The sequence below is a fragment of the Takifugu rubripes genome, chromosome 8 (genome assembly GCF_901000725.2).
Source record: "Takifugu rubripes chromosome 8, fTakRub1.2, whole genome shotgun sequence".
NCBI classification, from domain to species: Eukaryota; Metazoa; Chordata; class Actinopteri; order Tetraodontiformes; family Tetraodontidae; genus Takifugu; species Takifugu rubripes.
Window position 1 is genome coordinate 16430859 of NC_042292.1, and position 19064 is coordinate 16449922.

General features: G+C 47.7%; 1 protein-coding gene across 6 annotated transcripts in view; it reads left to right on the forward strand.

The window, feature by feature from the left end:
- Positions 1-1273: 1273 nt before the first annotated feature.
- The window catches only part of chd3 (chromodomain helicase DNA binding protein 3), a 32146-nt gene continuing 14355 nt past the window's right edge, over positions 1274-19064 (forward strand). For 2 of the 6 annotated variants that reach the window (XM_011606719.2, XM_029839834.1), the window contains exons 1-33: positions 1276-2084; positions 4175-4296; positions 4383-4577; positions 4680-4807; positions 4901-5139; positions 5225-5358; positions 5431-5566; positions 5657-5832; positions 5929-6198; positions 6352-6555; positions 6661-6884; positions 7013-7144; positions 7225-7321; positions 7435-7626; positions 7700-7900; positions 7977-8114; positions 8345-8466; positions 8601-8774; positions 9195-9336; positions 9524-9655; positions 9987-10104; positions 10671-10795; positions 10882-11113; positions 11319-11503; positions 11953-12130; positions 12207-12293; positions 12516-12601; positions 12867-13000; positions 13071-13215; positions 13747-13909; positions 14008-14171; positions 14244-14412; positions 14485-14583. In XM_011606719.2, coding sequence (XP_011605021.2) covers positions 1922-2084; positions 4175-4296; positions 4383-4577; positions 4680-4807; positions 4901-5139; positions 5225-5358; positions 5431-5566; positions 5657-5832; positions 5929-6198; positions 6352-6555; positions 6661-6884; positions 7013-7144; positions 7225-7321; positions 7435-7626; positions 7700-7900; positions 7977-8114; positions 8345-8466; positions 8601-8774; positions 9195-9336; positions 9524-9655; positions 9987-10104; positions 10671-10795; positions 10882-11113; positions 11319-11503; positions 11953-12130; positions 12207-12293; positions 12516-12601; positions 12867-13000; positions 13071-13215; positions 13747-13909; positions 14008-14171; positions 14244-14412; positions 14485-14583 — 5206 coding nt within the window. In that variant the 5' untranslated portion in view covers positions 1276-1921. Of the gene's footprint in view, positions 2085-2659; positions 4021-4174; positions 4297-4382; positions 4578-4679; positions 4808-4900; positions 5140-5224; positions 5359-5430; positions 5567-5656; positions 5833-5928; positions 6199-6351; positions 6556-6660; positions 6885-7012; positions 7145-7224; positions 7322-7434; positions 7627-7699; positions 7901-7976; positions 8115-8344; positions 8467-8600; positions 8775-9194; positions 9337-9523; positions 9656-9986; positions 10105-10670; positions 10796-10881; positions 11114-11318; positions 11504-11952; positions 12131-12206; positions 12294-12515; positions 12602-12866; positions 13001-13070; positions 13216-13746; positions 13910-14007; positions 14172-14243; positions 14413-14484; positions 14584-19064 lie in introns of those variants that run through there. The other 4 variants (XM_011606714.2, XM_011606716.2, XM_011606715.2 and 1 more) reach the window with 4 other exon arrangements.

Genomic DNA, 19064 nt, shown 5'->3' on the forward strand with positions numbered 1-19064 from the left:
AATGCAGCAGGAAGTGATATATTACTGGACTATGTTTTCCCCACGACCCTCTGCTGTAGTATTACATTACGTTATCTGCAGTAACAGGTCACTTCAGCTCAGACTGGAGAAGATGAGTCGGCATCTTCCCCATTCTTTGCCTGGAAAGGGAAAAGGAAAAAAATGATAATCCTGGATTATCGAAACGGACACAGTTGTCGTTGAGAAGGGTTGGGGGGGTTTCGCACAGTCTGGTGCATTGGGGACCCTCGCCTGGTTTCCAACTTTTCAGATGCAGACAGAGACCCAGGCACACTGATGGATGAGGCGGTTGGGGCCAATCTGGAGAGAGCAGACACCTCAGGGGGCCTGTACGGTCCTCCTGGTTGTCCCTGCTGGCAGTTGTGGCTCTGGATCAAACAGAGCTGGAGCTGCTCAGGCACCTGTTGCAGCAGGGTCCCAGAAAAGCTGCTTCTGCAGCAGAAATGCATCTAGAGGTTTAATAAATTGAGGCATCTATAATCACATGAGGAATAAATGTGCTCACAAAGGAGGCAGAGCCTGACCTGGAGGAAATCCTTCAGCCTTTTTGGCATAGTGTATGGATATATTTAGTCAATGGCACAAGATGAATCTTTGACCTGCTATTAATGGGACACAGGACTATAAAAAGATCCAAATCTGTTCTATTTAAATGCCTCTTGATGTTGTTCTTGTATTGCTCATGCTTATTTTAGCACAAAAATTCTCTTTGTTTGTGTGTATTTGTAGGGCCGGGGAGGTTTTTCAAGCACAAGTCTGCAGTTTTGCGGTATTTTGCAGATAAAATGTGTAAAAAGATTCCTTTTTAAAAAAGATTCACCATTCTCCAGTCTGAGCGGGGAGAGAAAGGGAGAGAGAGGGGGGGGGGAAAAATCTCTTTTGTGATCACAAAAGTGCTCCGAGCAGCCGCGGAGGGTGAGTCGGGATGCAGGGATTCCCATGGCCTTACTGCCATCCAGATGACGCAGTCTCGCAGCTTTGGAGCTCACAGAAAAGCGCGCTGGCACGAAATAAACGCAGGCGTTTCCACTCGCCGTGCCGAGGACGGACCGTGCGTAAAACGACGCGTTGCGCGCCGCTCCGTGTGCGGGCAGAGGCGCAGTTTGAGCGCCTGGAATTGTTTCCATCCCCACCACAAGTAGTTAATTTTTAAGCAATACAATCTGATGTAAGTCTGGGCATGGCTGCGGCAGATTTTCCCAGCCCCCCACCACCCTTCTCCCTCTCTCAATCCCTCCCCAACACACACACAGCTCCAAAATACTTTTTTATACAACGGCGGGGGCTCCGGAGAATCTAAGGTGGCCATATTTGATAGATTTGCGACGGGCTCTGCAATGCAGAAAGCGCGGGTTGTTGCGTGTGATGTCTCGGGTGACAGTTGACACCGGGCGGACGATTCGTGATCCGATCCCGATCCGGACTTGTGGGGTGGGGGGAGAAAGGGAGAGACAAATGCTGGGAGAGGGGGGAGAGAGCGAGAGAGAGCGAGAGAGAGAGAGTTAGAAAGGGGGGGCAGACGGAAAAGAAACAAACAACTAACAATGTAACTTACATGCAGTCACACACCCCTTTTTCTTGTAACAATGTGTACGTTTTTAAGGAGGGAGGGGGCGCGCAAAGGGAGAAGGAGAGACGGAGAGAGAGAAAGGAGGAGGGGGGTGCGTTCTGAAATAATATAGTCAGCCATTTTTTATGTAAGGGGATTTTTTCTTATTGGGGGGGTTGTTAAAAAATAAATATAAGAGGGCGGCCATCTTTGTTGCTCTGCCTAGTGTAAAATATTTCAAAACGCCCCCCACTTTTTTCTGTGCCGATTTGAATATTAAATAAATATAACCCACTCGCGCACGAATGCGCTTTTTTTGAATACGAAGACGGATCCAATGACAGGAATATAATGTCATCTCCTCTCCGCTCCTGCGAGGAAGACGAGGGCATGGTGGTTAATTCCGAGGGAGGAGATTTTGATGAAGACGACGACGACGGAGACCCAGACGAGAACGCAAGCGACATAAACTCGCCGGCGGCGCCTCGGGAAACTGCAACACCAGCCGCGCCAGGTACGGTTTAAAAAAAAAAGGGAAATACTGGCGGACAACGCGGAAGCGCGTACCACAGACGAAAAACGCTATAGCCATAAATACGCAGGGGTGAAAGAGCGTGAGGGAAGCGGGCGGCTTGTATGTCCCCCCCCCACCGCAAATGTGCTCTTTCTCCCGGTCGGTCACCAGCCAGGACAAGCGGCGTGCGCGCAGACCTGCCTCGAAGTTTGCAGACCCGATTTTCTAAAAAAGAAGACACATGTTCCATACCCCCCCCCCCCCCCCTCTCCATCTCCCCCCTCCACCCCATCGGTATCCATGAACGCTGTCAAAAGAAAACTGGGGTTTCTCTGCTCTTGCGGGGTTCTTAATTTCCCCCTTCACGCACAACCCCTGACGACAACAACAGAAAAGTTTAAACCAACTCTCCTCACGCACTCTCCTCTCTTGGCAAAATAAAAAAAAAGAAGAAGTTGTTTGTCGCTTCCCCCCCTCCTTTTTTGACAGCTGCAGGGACTTGGCGTGTACATGGACCCGCTCTGTAATCGGTTCAAGCCCGAGGGGTAGAAAAGATGCAGGAGTGAAAAGGGGGGGGGGGGGGGCATAAAAATGGACTCCTCTGGCTGGAGGCTACGACTGACACTGATCTCTGGAGGAGATGATGCGTGTTGGCCGAGCAGCCATGAGAAGCTGCGTGACAGCGTGACACCAGGTTGCCCCCCCATCTCCGCTTTTTATGTGCTTGACAGATCACAGGGGGACCACTGCTGCGGCACTCAGCCCCCACTGGTAGTTTAGCGCAGCAATTAGGCAAATAACACCCGTTTAACGCCCCTCGGGCTCTGGTTTTCATACAACGCTTCTCCGCAGCACAACGACATTCTGGAAGTTTCTGCAGATGCGCGTTAGGTTGCAGTGAGAGTGGAGGCTGCACAAAGTGGCGGCTGGCTAACCACACTGCAACAGTTCAAAGTATTGCATCGCTGCAGCCCGCAGGTTAATTGTGAGGTAGCGATGCGGGGGGGCAGGTTAGGAAAATGACACGGGTTTGATGTGGCGCAGACGGTAGGAAATCGCTTAAAAGTCAAAGCAAGGGGAAAAAATGCATTGCTTTGCTTTAACGTGTGGGTATGTGCACGAATACGACACCATCGAGTCCCATCGCATTGTCTTTAGGCTTAATTAGCTCGGCTTTAGACGAGCCGCCGTGTCGTGCCGTGCCAAATAAATCAGTGTCTGGCTTCCCGACAGGGACCATAACCCCCTCACGACCTCTACTAGCGCTGGTCCCAGTGTGGGAATTTGCGCAGCGGGAGAGAAAGGAAAAGAAGTCAGTTCCAGTTCACCGCCGCCGTCTCCTTCACGGCCTCTGAATCACCGAGCCCCGCGTGTGAGCCGCCGCCGCCCCCGGCGTGCGCTCCGCCGGCCGCGCGCTGCACGCATTCGCGGGGAAGCGGCGGGAATCGGTTGTTTTGGATGGGGTGGGAGTGAAGAGGAGGAGGGAAAGTAAGGGGAGGGGGGGCGCCGTTAATGCTGCTGCTGCGAGCAACAAAGCCAGGCAGACAATAAAAGACGGCGAAACGCAGCCTTTCAAACAAGCTGGTTCCGTGGCGCAAACTGCAGCCCTTATTTTTGTACTTCTCTAGAAGCCAGGTTTGGTGAAATTGCGGGTTAAATTGCTCCTAACGTGGTTGTTGCTGCTGTTGCATCAGCTGCAATTAGAATAGTGAAACCGTTTTGTTCTCTGCATAAACAAGTTTTCGACAATACAAGTTTGATTAGTCTTGATGTCTCCACTGGCGAAGGCTAAATGTACCACAGAGGTGTTGGTCACAGCTTTGCTCTGGGATAAACCAATTATCTGTGTCCCCTGGGACCAGCAAACCAGCTAGCAAATCTCCTTTTACCCCCTGACACCTGTATCCGATGCAGCATGTGTCGCCATTCAGAAGAGGTCAGAGGTTACTAAAGCAATATTGCAGCTTTTGTTGTGCGTTAATGTGCTGAACTCAGATTAGCTGCCCGTTGAGGAGATTATTTATTCATCTGATTCTGATAGCCATCTTCTTCCGCGCTTGAGTGTTTCTGGCATTTTTTTCCTCTGGCAGAAGCGCGTCGGGAGATATCCGACAGGGGTGTCCCCGGCAGGAAGAAGGGTCGGCCCAAGAAAAAGAAAGACGGGAAGAACAAAGAGGGAAAACCTGTCAAAACAAAAAAGCGCAAGAAGATCGTAAGTTTGCAAAGCTGCCGCGTGGCTTCATCCTGCCGACGGTGTCGGCGTGTTCGACATCCCCTCCGATCTTTTCTCCCTTTCAGGACAGCGATGTCGATAGAGACTCAGACAGAGAGAGAGAACGGGACTACGCGGAGAACTCGGACAGCCTAGCTAGCGACTATGGGTCCGGGGAGAAGAAGAAAAAGAAGAAACATAAAGAAAGGAAGGAGAAGAAGACCAAGAAGAAGAAAAAAGACGATGGGGACCGAGACAGCAGCCAAGAGGAAACAACAAAGGTAATTTAGTGCACCCTAGTCCATGCTTAGATTTGGACTTCTGTTTACAGTTTCAAATGTGCAGGTCTTTGTTTCAGCTCGTAATTTCTGCTTTGTGTTTAGCAACCAATAGAGCAAAAGAGTTCAGCCCAGCTGGCCAAGGATTGGGGTCTGGAGGATGTTGATCATACCTTTACAGAGGAGGACTACCGGGAACTCACCAACTACAAAGCCTTCAGCCAGTTCATGAGGTACCATCTCATTGGGGACTGTGTGGCCTTGGCCAGGATCTCTTCGTTGTGACGGACTTTTCCCTAAAGTTCCCGATGACTTTGCTCCCCCAGGCCCATGATTGCAAAGAAGAATCCCAAGATCCCCATGTCAAAGATGATGACCATCCTGGGGGTGAAGTGGAGAGAGTTCAGCTCCAACAACCCCTTCAAGGGCAACGCTGCAGCCGTCGCGGCGGCCGCTGCAGCTGCGGCGATCGCCGTCGCTGAGCAGGTCTCTGCAGCGACCGCGCTGCCCGAGCTCCCGTTGCAGCCGCCCCCTATCCGGAAAGCCAAGACAAAAGAGGGCAAAGGTCAGTCTTGGGCTGATTCGAAGCTTCATATGCGGCACCTATGGCTGTGTTTCTGCTTATTTGCTGAGCGACGCGTGTGATTCAGGTCCCGGCTACAAGAAACGCAGTAAAAGCCCCCGAGTCTCGGACAAGAAGAAGGCTGCTGCAAAGATTAAAAAGATGGCGCCGATTCGGATAAAGCTGTCACCCATCAGTGCTAAGAGGAAAAAAAGCTGCTCTGTGAGTGCGAGGCATACCTCTCTGCCCTCCCAGGTCTGCTGCCCATTGATCCCCATTGTTTTCTCTCGTTAGAGTGATGATCTGGACGAGGATGAGTCCGAGCAGGAGGACTCCAGTGTCCATAGCTCCTCAGTTCGGTCGGACAGCTCTGGCCGTGTTAAGAAGAACAAGCGAGGTCGGCCGGCAAAGAAAAAGAAGAAAAGTAAAGGTCTTCCATAGTTTCAAGCAAATTTATTAGAGTGAGGATACTCGCACGCGAGCTTCAAACATTCCTCTGTGTGATCTGTTTTGTCTCCAGTCCCGGGTGACGAGGAAGGCGATGGCTACGAGACGGATCATCAGGACTACTGCGAGGTGTGTCAGCAGGGGGGGGAAATCATCCTGTGCGACACCTGTCCTCGGGCGTACCACCTTGTCTGCCTGGAGCCAGAGCTGGATAAGGCCCCTGAGGGCAAGTGGAGCTGCCCGCACTGTGTGAGTGGAAAGGAAAACAAACCAATAATAATTAGACAATGTTAGCTGCCCAGATGACGACGTGCTAACAAGTCATTTGTATGATTTGTCTCTTAGGAAAAAGAGGGAATCCAGTGGGAAGCAAAGGATGAGGAATTTGAGGATTTTGAGGAGGACAGCGAGGATAGAGTGATATCTGAGGTCAGCCTTGGGGTTCCCACCGGTGCGGAGGAAGAGGACGATGACCACATGGAGTTCTGCAGGGTGTGTAAAGATGGAGGCGAGCTCTTGTGCTGCGACACCTGCACTTCATCCTACCATATCCACTGTCTCAACCCGCCGCTGCCTGAGATTCCCAATGGGGAATGGCTGTGTCCCCGATGCACGGTGAGCCACGATGATATTTTGATGCGCTTTCCATTAGTGTGAGTCCAGGTAGAACTGCTAAGATCTCTGGAAAAATCCCCCAAATAGCCTTTAGCTAGGACTCTCCAGAATACACGACAGAACGAGCAAAAACGTGTATGCGGGATCTTTTAGTGCCCGCCGATCAAAGGACGTGTCCAAAAGATCCTCCACTGGCGATGGGGTGATCCTCCGGATCCCATCCCGGTTCCCCCTGCTCCCGATGCCCCGCCAGACGCCCCTCCCCCACCACCCATGAAGGGCAGGGCTGAGAGGGAATTCTTTGTAAAGCTGGTTGCGCAGTCCTACTGGCACTGTACCTGGATCACTGAGCTCCAGGTGAGCGAGGAGGTGTTGGAATCCAATACTTCCACTTACAGTTTCAGATAAAACGGCAAATATGCCCACCACTCTCGGTGACCTCTTCTTTTTCCTGCTTGCCAGCTGGAGATTTTCCACTCGGTGATGTACAGAAACTACCAGAGGAAGACTGACATGGATGAGCCTCCCAGTCTGGATTATGGATCTGGCGGGGAGGACGAGAACACCCTGCTGAAGAGTGAGAAGAGACGGGCCAAGGACCCCCAGTATGCCATCCTGGAGGACAAGTACTACAGATATGGAATCAAACCAGAGTGGATGATGATCCACCGTATCATCAACCACAGGTGAGGGAGCAGATACCTGGACACCTTATTCAGGGAACAGACACGGGCTGTATTTAGTCGAGGCAAAATTGAAATGTTTCTTTGATAAACATAATGAAAAAGCTCCCTTTTCTCTGTCCCTGTGCCAGTGTGGATAAGAAGGGGATCTACCACTACCTGGTCAAATGGAAAGACTTGACATATGACCAGTGTACCTGGGAGAGAGACGACATGGATATCCCCGACTTTGCAATTTATAAGAAGAACTACTGGAGACACAGGTGTGAACTTAGAAACAGCTATTTCAGACAATCCCTCTTTCTATGCAACCAGGCTCACTGGCATCTTCATGACTCCACAGAGATGCAATCATGAAAGAGGACCCAGACAAACCGAAAAGGATGAGGAACAAGGGCCAGGAGGGCGAGGAGGAGTCTCCAGCATCACCTGTCACGGATGTGAGTCCTGGCCCGGTCCAATGAGATGAATTGCCAACTGGTTTTCACATTCCCTCAACTCCCCATCCGTTTTATTGTTTGACTTCTTTCCTCTCAACCCGCATTCATTCCAGCCCACCATAAAGTACGAGGAACAGCCGGACTTTGTCACTGCGACAGGTGGGACGCTGCACATGTACCAGCTGGAGGGCCTGAACTGGCTTCGGTTTTCCTGGGCTCAGGGCACCGACACCATCCTGGCTGACGAAATGGGTCTGGGCAAAACCATCCAGACCATCGTCTTCCTCTACTCCCTATTTAAAGAGGTACTGTGGCATTCGGTCATACCTTTCTTCAGCTTTGGAGCTGACATTGACCTGAACTCTTCACCTCACATAGGGCCACACCAAGGGTCCGTTCTTGGTCAGTGCTCCTCTTTCCACAATCATCAACTGGGAGAGAGAGTTTGAGATGTGGGCGCCGGATTTTTACGTGGTCACGTACACGGGTGACAAGGACAGCCGGGCCATCATCAGAGAGAATGAGTTCTGCTTTGATGACACAGCTGTCAAAGCTGGAAAGAAGACTTTTAAACTGAGGGTGAGGATGGGAGAGGGTCGGGGTCCACTACTGCTTCCTAGCAGGTTCCTAATGTTTCTTCCTCATCAACCTTTAGAGAGAAGCTCCAATCAAATTCCACGTATTGCTGACCTCTTACGAGTTGGTGACCATCGACCAGACGGCACTCAAGTCCATAGAATGGGCATGTCTGGTGGTGGACGAGGCCCATCGACTAAAGAACAACCAGTCCAAGGTGCTTTATCAGCTCTGTGTGACTGTTTTTAAAATAAAGATTGTATCATAATTTTGAATATTTTCAAAGGTTTTTAAACACTGTCACATACGCGCCCTAGTGGACAGTCTGTGCAACGACAAGCAAATTAAAATCCTTTCTAGTTTAATGTTTAGTTAATCTGATGCAGAAAAACATACAGACTGCTTAAACTGCTTTATTGGCTTAGAGAAAATGTCTTGCGTTTGCAGTTTTTCAGGCGCCTCAATGACTATAAGATCGACCACAAGTTATTGCTGACGGGGACGCCTTTACAGAACAACCTGGAGGAGCTGTTTCACCTGCTCAACTTCCTCACACCCAACCGCTTCAAGTAGAGATAAACTTTCATGCAGTTACTTTGTGTATTGACATACAACACTTTATGTGTCTTTGGATTGTAATGGAGCCACAGTGTCTGATCTGACCCCATTACTAGTATTTAAACCAGTTAATTTGTCTCTGTAGTAACCTGGAGGGCTTCCTGGAAGAGTTTGCTGACATATCCAAGGAGGACCAAATCAAGAAGCTTCACGACCTCCTGGGGCCTCACATGCTGCGGAGGCTGAAGGCCGACGTTTTCAAGAACATGCCCTCCAAGACCGAGCTGATTGTCAGGGTGGAGCTGAGCCCCATGCAGAAGTATGACGCTCTGAAAACGTATCAGAGCTCAATCATTTAAACTCCACTTCCCTTGTGCTACATTGCCAGCCTACATTTTGCTCTAATTATAGCTCTTTTCCATGATGCCTACTACTCCAGTGGGCAAAAAGGGCATCCACAAATTCCTTTAGGTCTATATTCAATCATGGCTACGCTCACAAAAGTCCAAACTAATTAAAAATCATATTTGTTTGGATTCACTGGGCTAGCTTGTTCTTGGGGAAATACTTTTTTTTACTTGTGTAGTGTATCTTTGTAATGAATATTTTTTTCAAATATAATTCTACTGATTCCAACTTCTTTTTATTATTAATCCAGGCACTGGAGAATTGAGGAGACATTATCCCAGGATTTTATCACGGTCCTGTGCTTTTTTTTTATTGGTTTATTTTAATTTAGGAAATACTACAAGCACATTCTGACCAAGAACTTTGAGGCTCTGAATTCAAAGGGTGGAGGAAACCAGGTCTCCCTTCTCAACATCATGATGGACCTAAAGAAGTGCTGCAACCACCCTTATCTTTTCCCTGCTGCCTCCATGGTATGAACACAAGAGTTTTTGTCTAAAGAAGAAAGAAAATCCAAAAAACGTTTGTCGCTTGAATTGCATTTGCGGTAGAACAGTGACCCCCAGTGGTGATTGCTGCTAATACAGCCTGCGTTATTTGCTTTTCAGCATGAGTCAGCTGCAACTGTTATCACACGACAGCCATTTGTGTGTGTTACAGGAAGCCCAGAAAACCCCCACAGGTGCTTATGAGGGGTCAGCGCTCACCAAGGCTTCTGGGAAACTGACGCTGTTGCAGAAGATGCTGAGGAAGCTGAAGGAGCAAGGCCACAGAGTGCTGGTGTTCTCACAGGTATGAAGTGCAGGCACCTGTAAGATATGTGAGTTCCCCAAAGATCTCCAGTTTTCCTGAAACCCATGCTTCAATCATCAAAATTCGGAGAAAAACGCTTCTTCAGAATTGTGCTTTTAACATCAGAATTTAATAATTCACATACCTAAATGTCATCTTTTCTGATTCGCATGTGGTGCCGAACGTTCCAGATTTCTTTTCTTGTCCTGTTGAAATAAAAGCTCCAAGTGGTCACACACTCATCGGCAGATAAACTTGTTTGGAAGACAAAACTGGCAGGATGTGGGATCAATGAACAAAATTAGCCTAAAGACACTTTTGTGTGTTGCAGATGACTAAAATGCTGGACCTGCTGGAGGATTTCTTAGATCATGAGGGCTACAAGTATGAGAGAATCGATGGGGGCATCACAGGAGCGCTGAGGCAGGAGGCCATCGACCGTTTCAACGGTGAGAAGTTCTCTGAAGACACCAGCGAGTGTTGCAAGAGTCAGAGTCGGTAAAGCAACCAGTCAAAGCTGGTGGGCACGTATCGCAGGAAAACTGTAGTCGTGCTGCATTTTTGCTTTTGCGACCTGAGCAGATGGAAGACATTTGTTCCGAAGGCGGCGAGGGTTCAGGCAACAGGATGAGAACCAGGTTGTTAGAACCGTTTCCAAGCTGGCAGACAGCAGGGATTTATGTGGCCACGGCGGCAGACGCAACTTACGCGGAACCAGAAGCAGGGGGTTGCGTCAGAGTTTGCTCTACGGAGGATCTCGGGCAGCTATTGGCAACAATTACAGAGGAATTATGCAGCTGCCAGGTGAAGAGTGCAGGACTGAAGCTGAGAGGAATGTGTCAGACACATAAAAAGAGAGAAATCAATCATTAATAGAAGAGTTCTTCACACGTTACCTCAGAAGTAGCAAACTTAGTGAGAGCACATGCAGCTTCTGCGTGATCCTGCAGGTTAATTGCGTATTTGCAAGAAGATTAATACTAATATTTGTGTTTCTGGACATGTTTGTTCGCAGCTCCTGGTGCTTGTCAGTTCTGTTTCCTGCTTTCCACCAGAGCTGGCGGTTTGGGCATCAACTTGGCCACGGCAGACACCGTCATCATCTTCGACTCCGACTGGAACCCTCACAACGACATTCAGGTGCCGCCAGATCCAGCAGTCGGGAAGCCCACTGGGATGCAACACGGATCTAATGTTTTGTTTTCTTCCCTCTCCTCCTTCCCAAGGCCTTCAGCCGAGCCCACCGGATCGGCCAGGCCAACAAGGTGATGATCTACCGCTTCGTGACGCGAGCCAGCGTAGAGGAACGCATCACCCAGGTGGCGAAGAGGAAGATGATGCTGACTCACCTGGTGGTGCGGCCGGGCCTGGGGTCCAAAGCTGGCTCCATGAGCAAGCAGGAGCTGGACGACATCCTGAAGTTCGGAACGGAGGAGCTCTTCAAGGATGAAGTAGAAGGTAAACTGGCATTTTAAGGGCTGCCACACCTGCGTGGGATTATTTTATCAAACTCACTCACTGTAACACTCTTTCATCTCAACACATTTGGCCAGAGGACGCGCTTGGCCCATTTAATCGCTTACAAAATCGCCTGGAGAGAAAGAACTTACTGAACAGGTTTCTGGAACAGGCAAAGTCGAATCATCTCTTTATTCAACGGCAGGTATGAAGAACAGCTCCAAGGACAAGGTGGAGGACGAGGGCAGCGTCATCCACTATGACAGCACCGCCATCGAGAGGCTGCTGGACCGGAGCCAAGACGACACGGACGATGCGGACGTCCAGAACATGAACGAATACCTCAGCTCCTTCAAAGTGGCCCAGTACATGGTCCGAGAGGAGGACAAGGTGAGAGGAGAGCTGGCGGCTACAGGTGTGGTCGTTCCAGTAAGACACGTCCACATAAATGTTTTAAAAAGCAGCCAAAAGTCATGAAAAAACACCAAAAAATACACGTGAAAGCGTCAAATTTGAGCATTGTTGAAACGTCAGCCTCGAAATTGATCCGGTATCAATTTTTTACTCTTTCCCAACATGGGACCAGATCCCACGACCCTCAATCCCAAATCGCTTCATGCTGAATTGGTTGGAGCTGATTCAGACAGCCCGTGTGGGAGAGTTTGCAGTTCCGACGCTCAAGTTACTCTTGCAAAGTGATAGTTTTGAGAAGCTCCAGGCTAAATCACCTGTTAAAAAAACCATCAGAAACCCTATTATATCAACAGCTTGTTGTATGGAAGAGTAAATATATATGGATCAGCATATATTCCAACTTTTAACTTCGCCTGGGTCTCTAGACCGAGGAGATCGAGCGTGAGATCATCAAACAGGAGGAGAACGTGGATCCAGATTACTGGGAGAAGCTGCTGCGCCACCACTACGAGCAGCAACAGGAAGACCTGGCGAGCAAACTGGGCAAAGGAAAGAGGAACCGGAAACCAGTCAACTACAACGACGCTGCGCAGGAGGACCAAGGTGGGAGCCGGGATTATAGCTGGGGTTGGGTTATTCCTCGTCTCGGGGCGACTCACTCGAGCGTGTGCTCTTTCAGAGTGGCATGCCGACATCTCGGATAACCAGTCGGAGTATTCGGTGGGCTCCGAGGAGGAGGACGAGGACTTTGACGACCGGCCAGAAGGTAAAGAGATTAAGAGGACTGGGTGAGGTGAACAGCGATGAAAAACACTCTTATCTGAAAAACACGTCCGTGTTGATTTAGTCGTCGAGCTGCTCCGGTTGCCAAAAACAACCTCTGTATGGCTCATCCTCGGAGGGCCGAAAGAAGAATCTGGGAGCTCTAATGAACGACCGACAGTAAATCCCAGCTCGCTCTCACCGCTTCTCCTCTCTCTACCTGCAGGTCGAAGGCAGTCACGACGCCAGTTGAGGAATGATAAAGATAAACCGCTGCCTCCTCTTCTGGCCAGAGTCGGAGGCAACCTTGAGGTTCGTACGACTTCACATCCTTTTTTGTGTTATTGTGGGATCCGTCAGATTGTTATTTTCTCGACGATCCAACTGTCCGGAAACCGGAGATTTGTGGAAGGGCTGTTAAAGCTCCAAAGTCTCTTAACAGTCTGAGCTCATTTATCACACTGATAATAGCCGTGAGTGTGTTCAACTGTGAATTGGCTTTACAATATTACTGAGGACTTTGGGGAGTTTGAGAATTAAACTCTATGCTGACGATGCACAACTGTTCCACGGACAGGTGCTGGGATTCAACACACGGCAGCGAAAGGCTTTCCTGAACGCCGTCATGAGGTGGGGGATGCCGTCTCAGGACACCTTTGCCTCTCAGTGGCTGGTCAGGGACCTCAGGGGCAAAACTGAGAAAGAATTCAAGTAAGAGTTGACCTTCTGCAGTAAAAACTTCCCTTTCTTGCCGCCTTTTAACCTTTTTTCTCTCAACCAGAGCCTACGTGTCTCTGTTCATGCGGCACTTGTGCGAGCCGGTGGCCGACGGAGCCGAGACCTTTGCCGACGGCGTTCCAAGGGAGGGCCTGTGTCGGCAGCCGGTCCTCACCCGAATCGGGGTCATGTCTCTCGTAAAGAAGAAGGTCAGAAGGACACTCGCTTGTGTCGAGGAGACTTCTGAGAGGAGTCGCCACTGACCAAATCAGAGATTTTTCTTATTAAACTGCTCCGCCACACCTGATTTGAGATCAGGAACCTCTTCTAGGAAGAGCGTTTGATTAATCCATAACACACGTGTGAGCTACGCCAGTGGAGGTCTGAGCTAAACCTGCTAGCATAAAGTCTGCAAAAAGACAAGAGGGCACTGATTTCATCAAGCTAGCGAGAGCGTGAACAAAACAACTTTTTCTGTTGAATGTAGGTGCGACATCTTGAAAGAGGTTCTGCTAATCTGAAAAACTCCCTCACTGACAGTTCTGTTTTACCTCCAAATGCCTTCGGTCCAGTTTTCAGAACGCCTTGTTGAAACCTGCTTGACATTTGCAGTGTGTGCCAGACATAATCTGTGATAATGTGCCAAGTGTGCATGTGGGTGATGAGTTGAAACAAGGTGAGCTTCGGGTTTGGCGTTTAGATTTTTCTTTTTTTCTTTTTTTTTTTTTGCACGCTCCCAGATTCAAGAGTTTGAGCACATCAATGGGCGGTGGAGCCTCCCGGAGCTCAAACCTGAGGCCGGTGTCGACAAAACCTCCTCCAGGGCTTCGTCGCCTGCCATCAAGACCTCCACCCCCACTCCTGATGCTAGCTACAACAACACGCCTTGCACCTCCAAGCCAGGTAGACCTTTGTGGCACTTTCCAGATCCAGCAGGGGGCGCTGTGCATAAAGGGGGGCAGTCAAACCAACGGTAATGTGCATTTTTATGTCGTGTGCAGCCACTCCTGCTCCTGTGGAAAAGTTCGAACGGAACGGAAAAGAGACGGAGAAGGAGGAGGAGAAGGAGGATGGACCGGCAGTGTCCGACAAAGAAAGAGGAAAGGAGAAAGAAAGGGATGAAGGAAGAGAGGTGGAAAACAACAGGACTGTGGATTCTGAGGATGTGGGTTTATTAAATTCTTATCATTAATTTAATGATTATGTTGAAATTAATTTAATGTTTCTGCCTCTTTAGCTTTCCTCTTCAGCCAAAGAGCTGTCACAAAATACACCTCCAGCTCAGAAAATGGAAGGAAGGGAGGAGAGTGACCTGAAGGAGGAGCAGGAAAAGAAGGAAATGGGTCCAGCTGAGGAGAGAAAGGAGGAGGAAGAGAAAGACTCTGAGGTCATGGAGGAGAAGTCAGGTGTGGCTCAGAGGACAGAACAGAAAGATGGAAATTGGGTGAAAGGTTTGCTGACACTGGCTTTCATCACAGACAGAGAAAAGGTGGCAGAGGAGAAGGAGAAGGAGACGCCCAGAGCGGCCGAGACGGCGGACGCCAAGGCCAAGCCGGAGCTGTTGGACCTGAAGAAAGGTGGGTCTTTGGCACGAGTCGTGGCTTCTACACACTCCCCACCACAGTCTGGTGAAACACCATCATCAACATCATCATCGTCATCATCATCATCATGGTCCCTGACGTTCACACGTACCCCCAGTTCTCTGCACTCACCAAGGTCCAGTTAGAACTGGTTATCGTGGTACAGAGAGGCTAAATAAACTGGTTACAGTGGAACAGAGAGGCCAAATAAACTGGTTATAGTAGAACAGAGAGGCCAAATAAACTGGTTATAGTAGAACAGAGAGGCCAAATAAACTGGTTATAGTGGATCAGAGAGGCTAAATAAACTGGTTATAGTGGAACAGAGAGGCTAAATAAACTGGTTATAGTGGAACAGAGAGGCTAAATAAACTGGTTACAGTGGTACAGAGAGGCTAAATAAACTGGTTACAGTGGAACAGAGAGGCCAAATAAACTGGTTATAGTGGAACAGAGAGGCCAAATAAACTGGTTACAGTGGAACAGAGAGGCCAAATAAACTGGTTATAGTGGAACAGAGAGGCCAAATACACTGGTTATAGTGGAACAGAGAGGCTAAATAAACTGGTTACAGTGGAACAGAGAGGCCAAATAAACTGGTTATAGTGGAACAGAGAGGCCAAATAAACTGGTTATAGTGGAACAGAGAGGCTAAATAAACTGGTTACAGTGGAACAGAGAGGCCAAATAAACTGGTTATAGTGGAACAGAGAGGCCAAATAAACTGGTTACAGTGGAACAGAGAGGCCAAATAAACTGGTTATAGTGGAACAGAGGCCAAATAAACTGGTTATAGTGGAACAGAGAGGCCAAATAAACTGGTTATAGTGGAACAGAGAGGCCAAATAAACTGGTTATAGTGGAACAGAGAGGCCAAATAAACTGGTTATAGTGGTACAGATAGGCTAAAAAAATGGTTATAGTGGATCAGAGAGGCTAAATAAACTGGTTATAGTGGAACAGAGAGGCTAAATAAACTGGTTATAGTGGATCGGAGAGGCCAAATAAACTGGTTATACTGGTAATGAGTGCCTAGACAAACTGGTTATACTGGTAAAGAGTGGCAAAATAAACTGGTTATTATGGAAAAGAGAGGCAAAATAAACTGGTTATACTGGTAATGAGTGGCTCAATAAACTGGTTATAGTGGAACAGAGAGGCTAAATAAACTGGTTATAGTGGATCGGAGAGGCTACATAAACTGGTTATACTGGTAATGAGTGGCCAAATAAACTGGTTATAGTGGAACAGAGAGGCCAAATAAACTGGTTATAGTGGAACAGAGAGGCTACAAAAATGGTTATAGTGGATCAGAGAGGCTAAATAAACTGGTTATAGTGGAACAGAGAGGCTAAATAAACTGCTTACAGTTGATCAGAGACGCAAAGTAAACTAGTTATAGTCGAAAAAAGAGATTAAATAAACTGGTTATAGTGGAACAGAGAGGCTAAATAAACTGATTACACTGGTAATGAGTGCCTAAATAAACTGGTTATACTGGTAAACAGTGGCTAAATAAACTGGTTATTATGGAAAAGAGAGGCAAAATAAACTGGTTATACCGGTAATGAGTGGCTAAATAAACTGGTTATATTGGTAATGAGTGGCTAAATAAATTGGTTATACTGGTAAAGACTGGTTAACTAAACTGGTTATACTGCTACACAGAGGCTAAATAAACTGGTTATACTGGTAAAGAGTGGCTAAATAAACTGGTTATAGTGGAACAGAAAGGCAAAATAAACTTGTTATACTGGTAATGAGTGGCTAAATAAACTGGTTATATAAACTGGTTATTGTGGAAGAGAGAGGCTACTCTAAACTGGCTGTAGAGGAACAGAGAGCTTAAACAAACTGGTTATAATGGAACAGAAAGGCTACATAAACTGGTTGTACTGGTAATGAGTGGCTAAATAAATTGGTTATACTCGTAATGAGTGGCTAAATAAACTGGTTATATTGGTAGTGAGTGGCTAAATAAACTGGTTATACTGGTAAAGACTGGCTAACTAAACTGGTTATACTGCTACACAGAGGCTAAATAAACTGGTTACTGTGGAAACGAGAGGCTAAATAAACTGGCTTTACTGGTACAGAGTGGCTAAATAAACTGATTATAGTGGATCAGAGAGGCTAAATCTCAGTCAGTCAGTCAGTCAGTCAGTCAGTCAGTCAGTCATTATTTATATAGCGTCTGTTACAATCAGAAATGTTTCTAGGTGCTTTCCAGAATCCCAGGGCCTGACCCCAGACAAGCAACAGTGGCAAGGAAAAACTCCCTTTTAACAGGAACAAACCTTGAGCAGGACCAGGCTCATGTAGGGGGACCCTCCTGCTGATGGGGGACTGGGTAGAGAGAGAAGAAGGGGGGAGGACAGGTAGAGGAGAGAATAGGTCGAGAATATAGAGATACATTATATTAATTAAAATAAGCTGCCGGTGTCGGGTTGGGTGGGTCAGCGGGGTCAGAGGTCAGGAGGTCAGCATACAGCTATGAAGGCAGCGATACCTGTAGATGAATACAGAAGGGGGGAGAGCAGAAAAACTACACAAGAAATAACATCACCGATCTACCGATGGAGTCAGCCTCCCGTACCTGGACAGGGAGCTGGTTCCATAGCAGGGGGGCCTGGTAGCTAAAGGCTCAGTCCCCCATTCTACCCCTGGAGACTCTGGGGACCACAAGTAGACCAGCATTCTGATTCACTAGCTCCTCCAGGTAGGATGGAGCGAGGCCTCTGAGGACCTTGTAGGTCAAAAGAAGGGTTTTAAAAATCATTCTAAATTTAACGGGCAGCCAATGAAGCGACACCATTACAGGAGTTATGTGATCTCTTTTGTCAATACCTGTCAGAACTCTGGCTGCAGCATTTTGGATCACCTGGAGGCTTCTTAAAGAGTTGTTTGGACACCCTGATAATAAAGAATTACAGTAGTCCAGCCTGGAAGGAACAAATGCATGGACTAACTTTTCAGCATCTTTGTGATGTTCCTCAAGTGAAAAAGGCACTACTAGAGACTAATTTAATGTGTGAGTTGAAGGAGAGATTTTGATCAAAAGTTACTCCAAGATTCCTCACAGAGAGACTAGATGTTAATGAGATACCATCTAGAGTGATCATGTGATCTAATCTATCCCTGAGAGGTTCAGGACCAAACACCATGACCTCAGTTTTTTCTGAGTTAAGGAGGAGGAAATTTGAAGACATCCAGGACTTTATGTCTTTAAGACAGGTCTGAAGCTTCACTAACTTCTCTGTCTCCTCGGGTTTCATGGATAAATAAAGCTGAGTGTCATCAGCATAACAATGGAAATTTATCCCATGCTGCCGAATAGTGTTCCCTAAGGGAAGCATGTACAAGGTGAAGAGGATTGGTCCAAGTACAGAACCTTGTGGAACTCCATGGCTAACCCTACTGTATGAGGAGGGAACACCATGGACATGAGCAAACTGGTATCTATCAGATAAATATGATCTAAACCAGTCTAGTGCTGTCCCTTTAATCCCAATCACATGTCCCAGTCTCTGTAACAGGATGCTGTGATCAACTGTATCAAAAGCAGCACTGAGGTCCAGCAGAACCAGCATAGAGACCAGTCCATGATCTGAAGCTATGAGAAGATCATTAGTGACTTTAAGAAGTGCTGTTTCTGTACTGTGATGAGCTCTAAAGCCTGACTGAAACATCTCAAACAGGCTGTTCCTCTGCAGGTGCTCCAGTAACTGAGTCACCACCACCTTCTCAAGAACTTTAGAGATAAAAGGAAGGTTGGATATCGGCCTGTAATTTGCAAACACATCAGGATCCAGTGATGGTTTTTTAAGCAACGGCTTAATCACTGCCACCTTGTAGGACCGGGGTACATAACCTGACACTAAAGAACCATTGATCTGGTCCAGGATAGAGCTGCCTATCACTGGTAAAACATCCTTCAACAGGTGTGTTGGGATGGGATCTAAAAGACACGTGGTGGTCTTGGATTTCTGAATTAGCGATGACGCCTCAGAAAAATATATAGAGCTGAAGGAGCTTAAGGGCTCGTTGGAGACCCTGTATGTTCCCACAAACAGCACATCTGGTGATGGTCCAGTTGTTGGGATGGCCTGGTTAGCTTTCTCTCTGATGGCTAGAACTTTATCAGTGAAGAAGCTCATGAAGTCTTCACCACTAAGGGAAGAAGGGATACGTGGATCTAAAACACTGTGACTCTTGGTTAATTTGGCCACAGTGCTGAACAGAGAGGCTAAATAAACTAGTTATAATGTAACAGAGAGGCTAAATAAACTAGTTATAATGTAACAGAGAGGCTAAATAAACTAGTTATAATGTAACAGAGAGGCTAAATAAACTAGTTATAATGTAACAGAGAGGCTAAGTAAACTGGTTATAATGTAACAGAGAGGCTAAATAAACTAGTTATAATGTAACAGAGGCTAAATAAACTAGTTATAATGTAACAGAGAGGCTAAGTA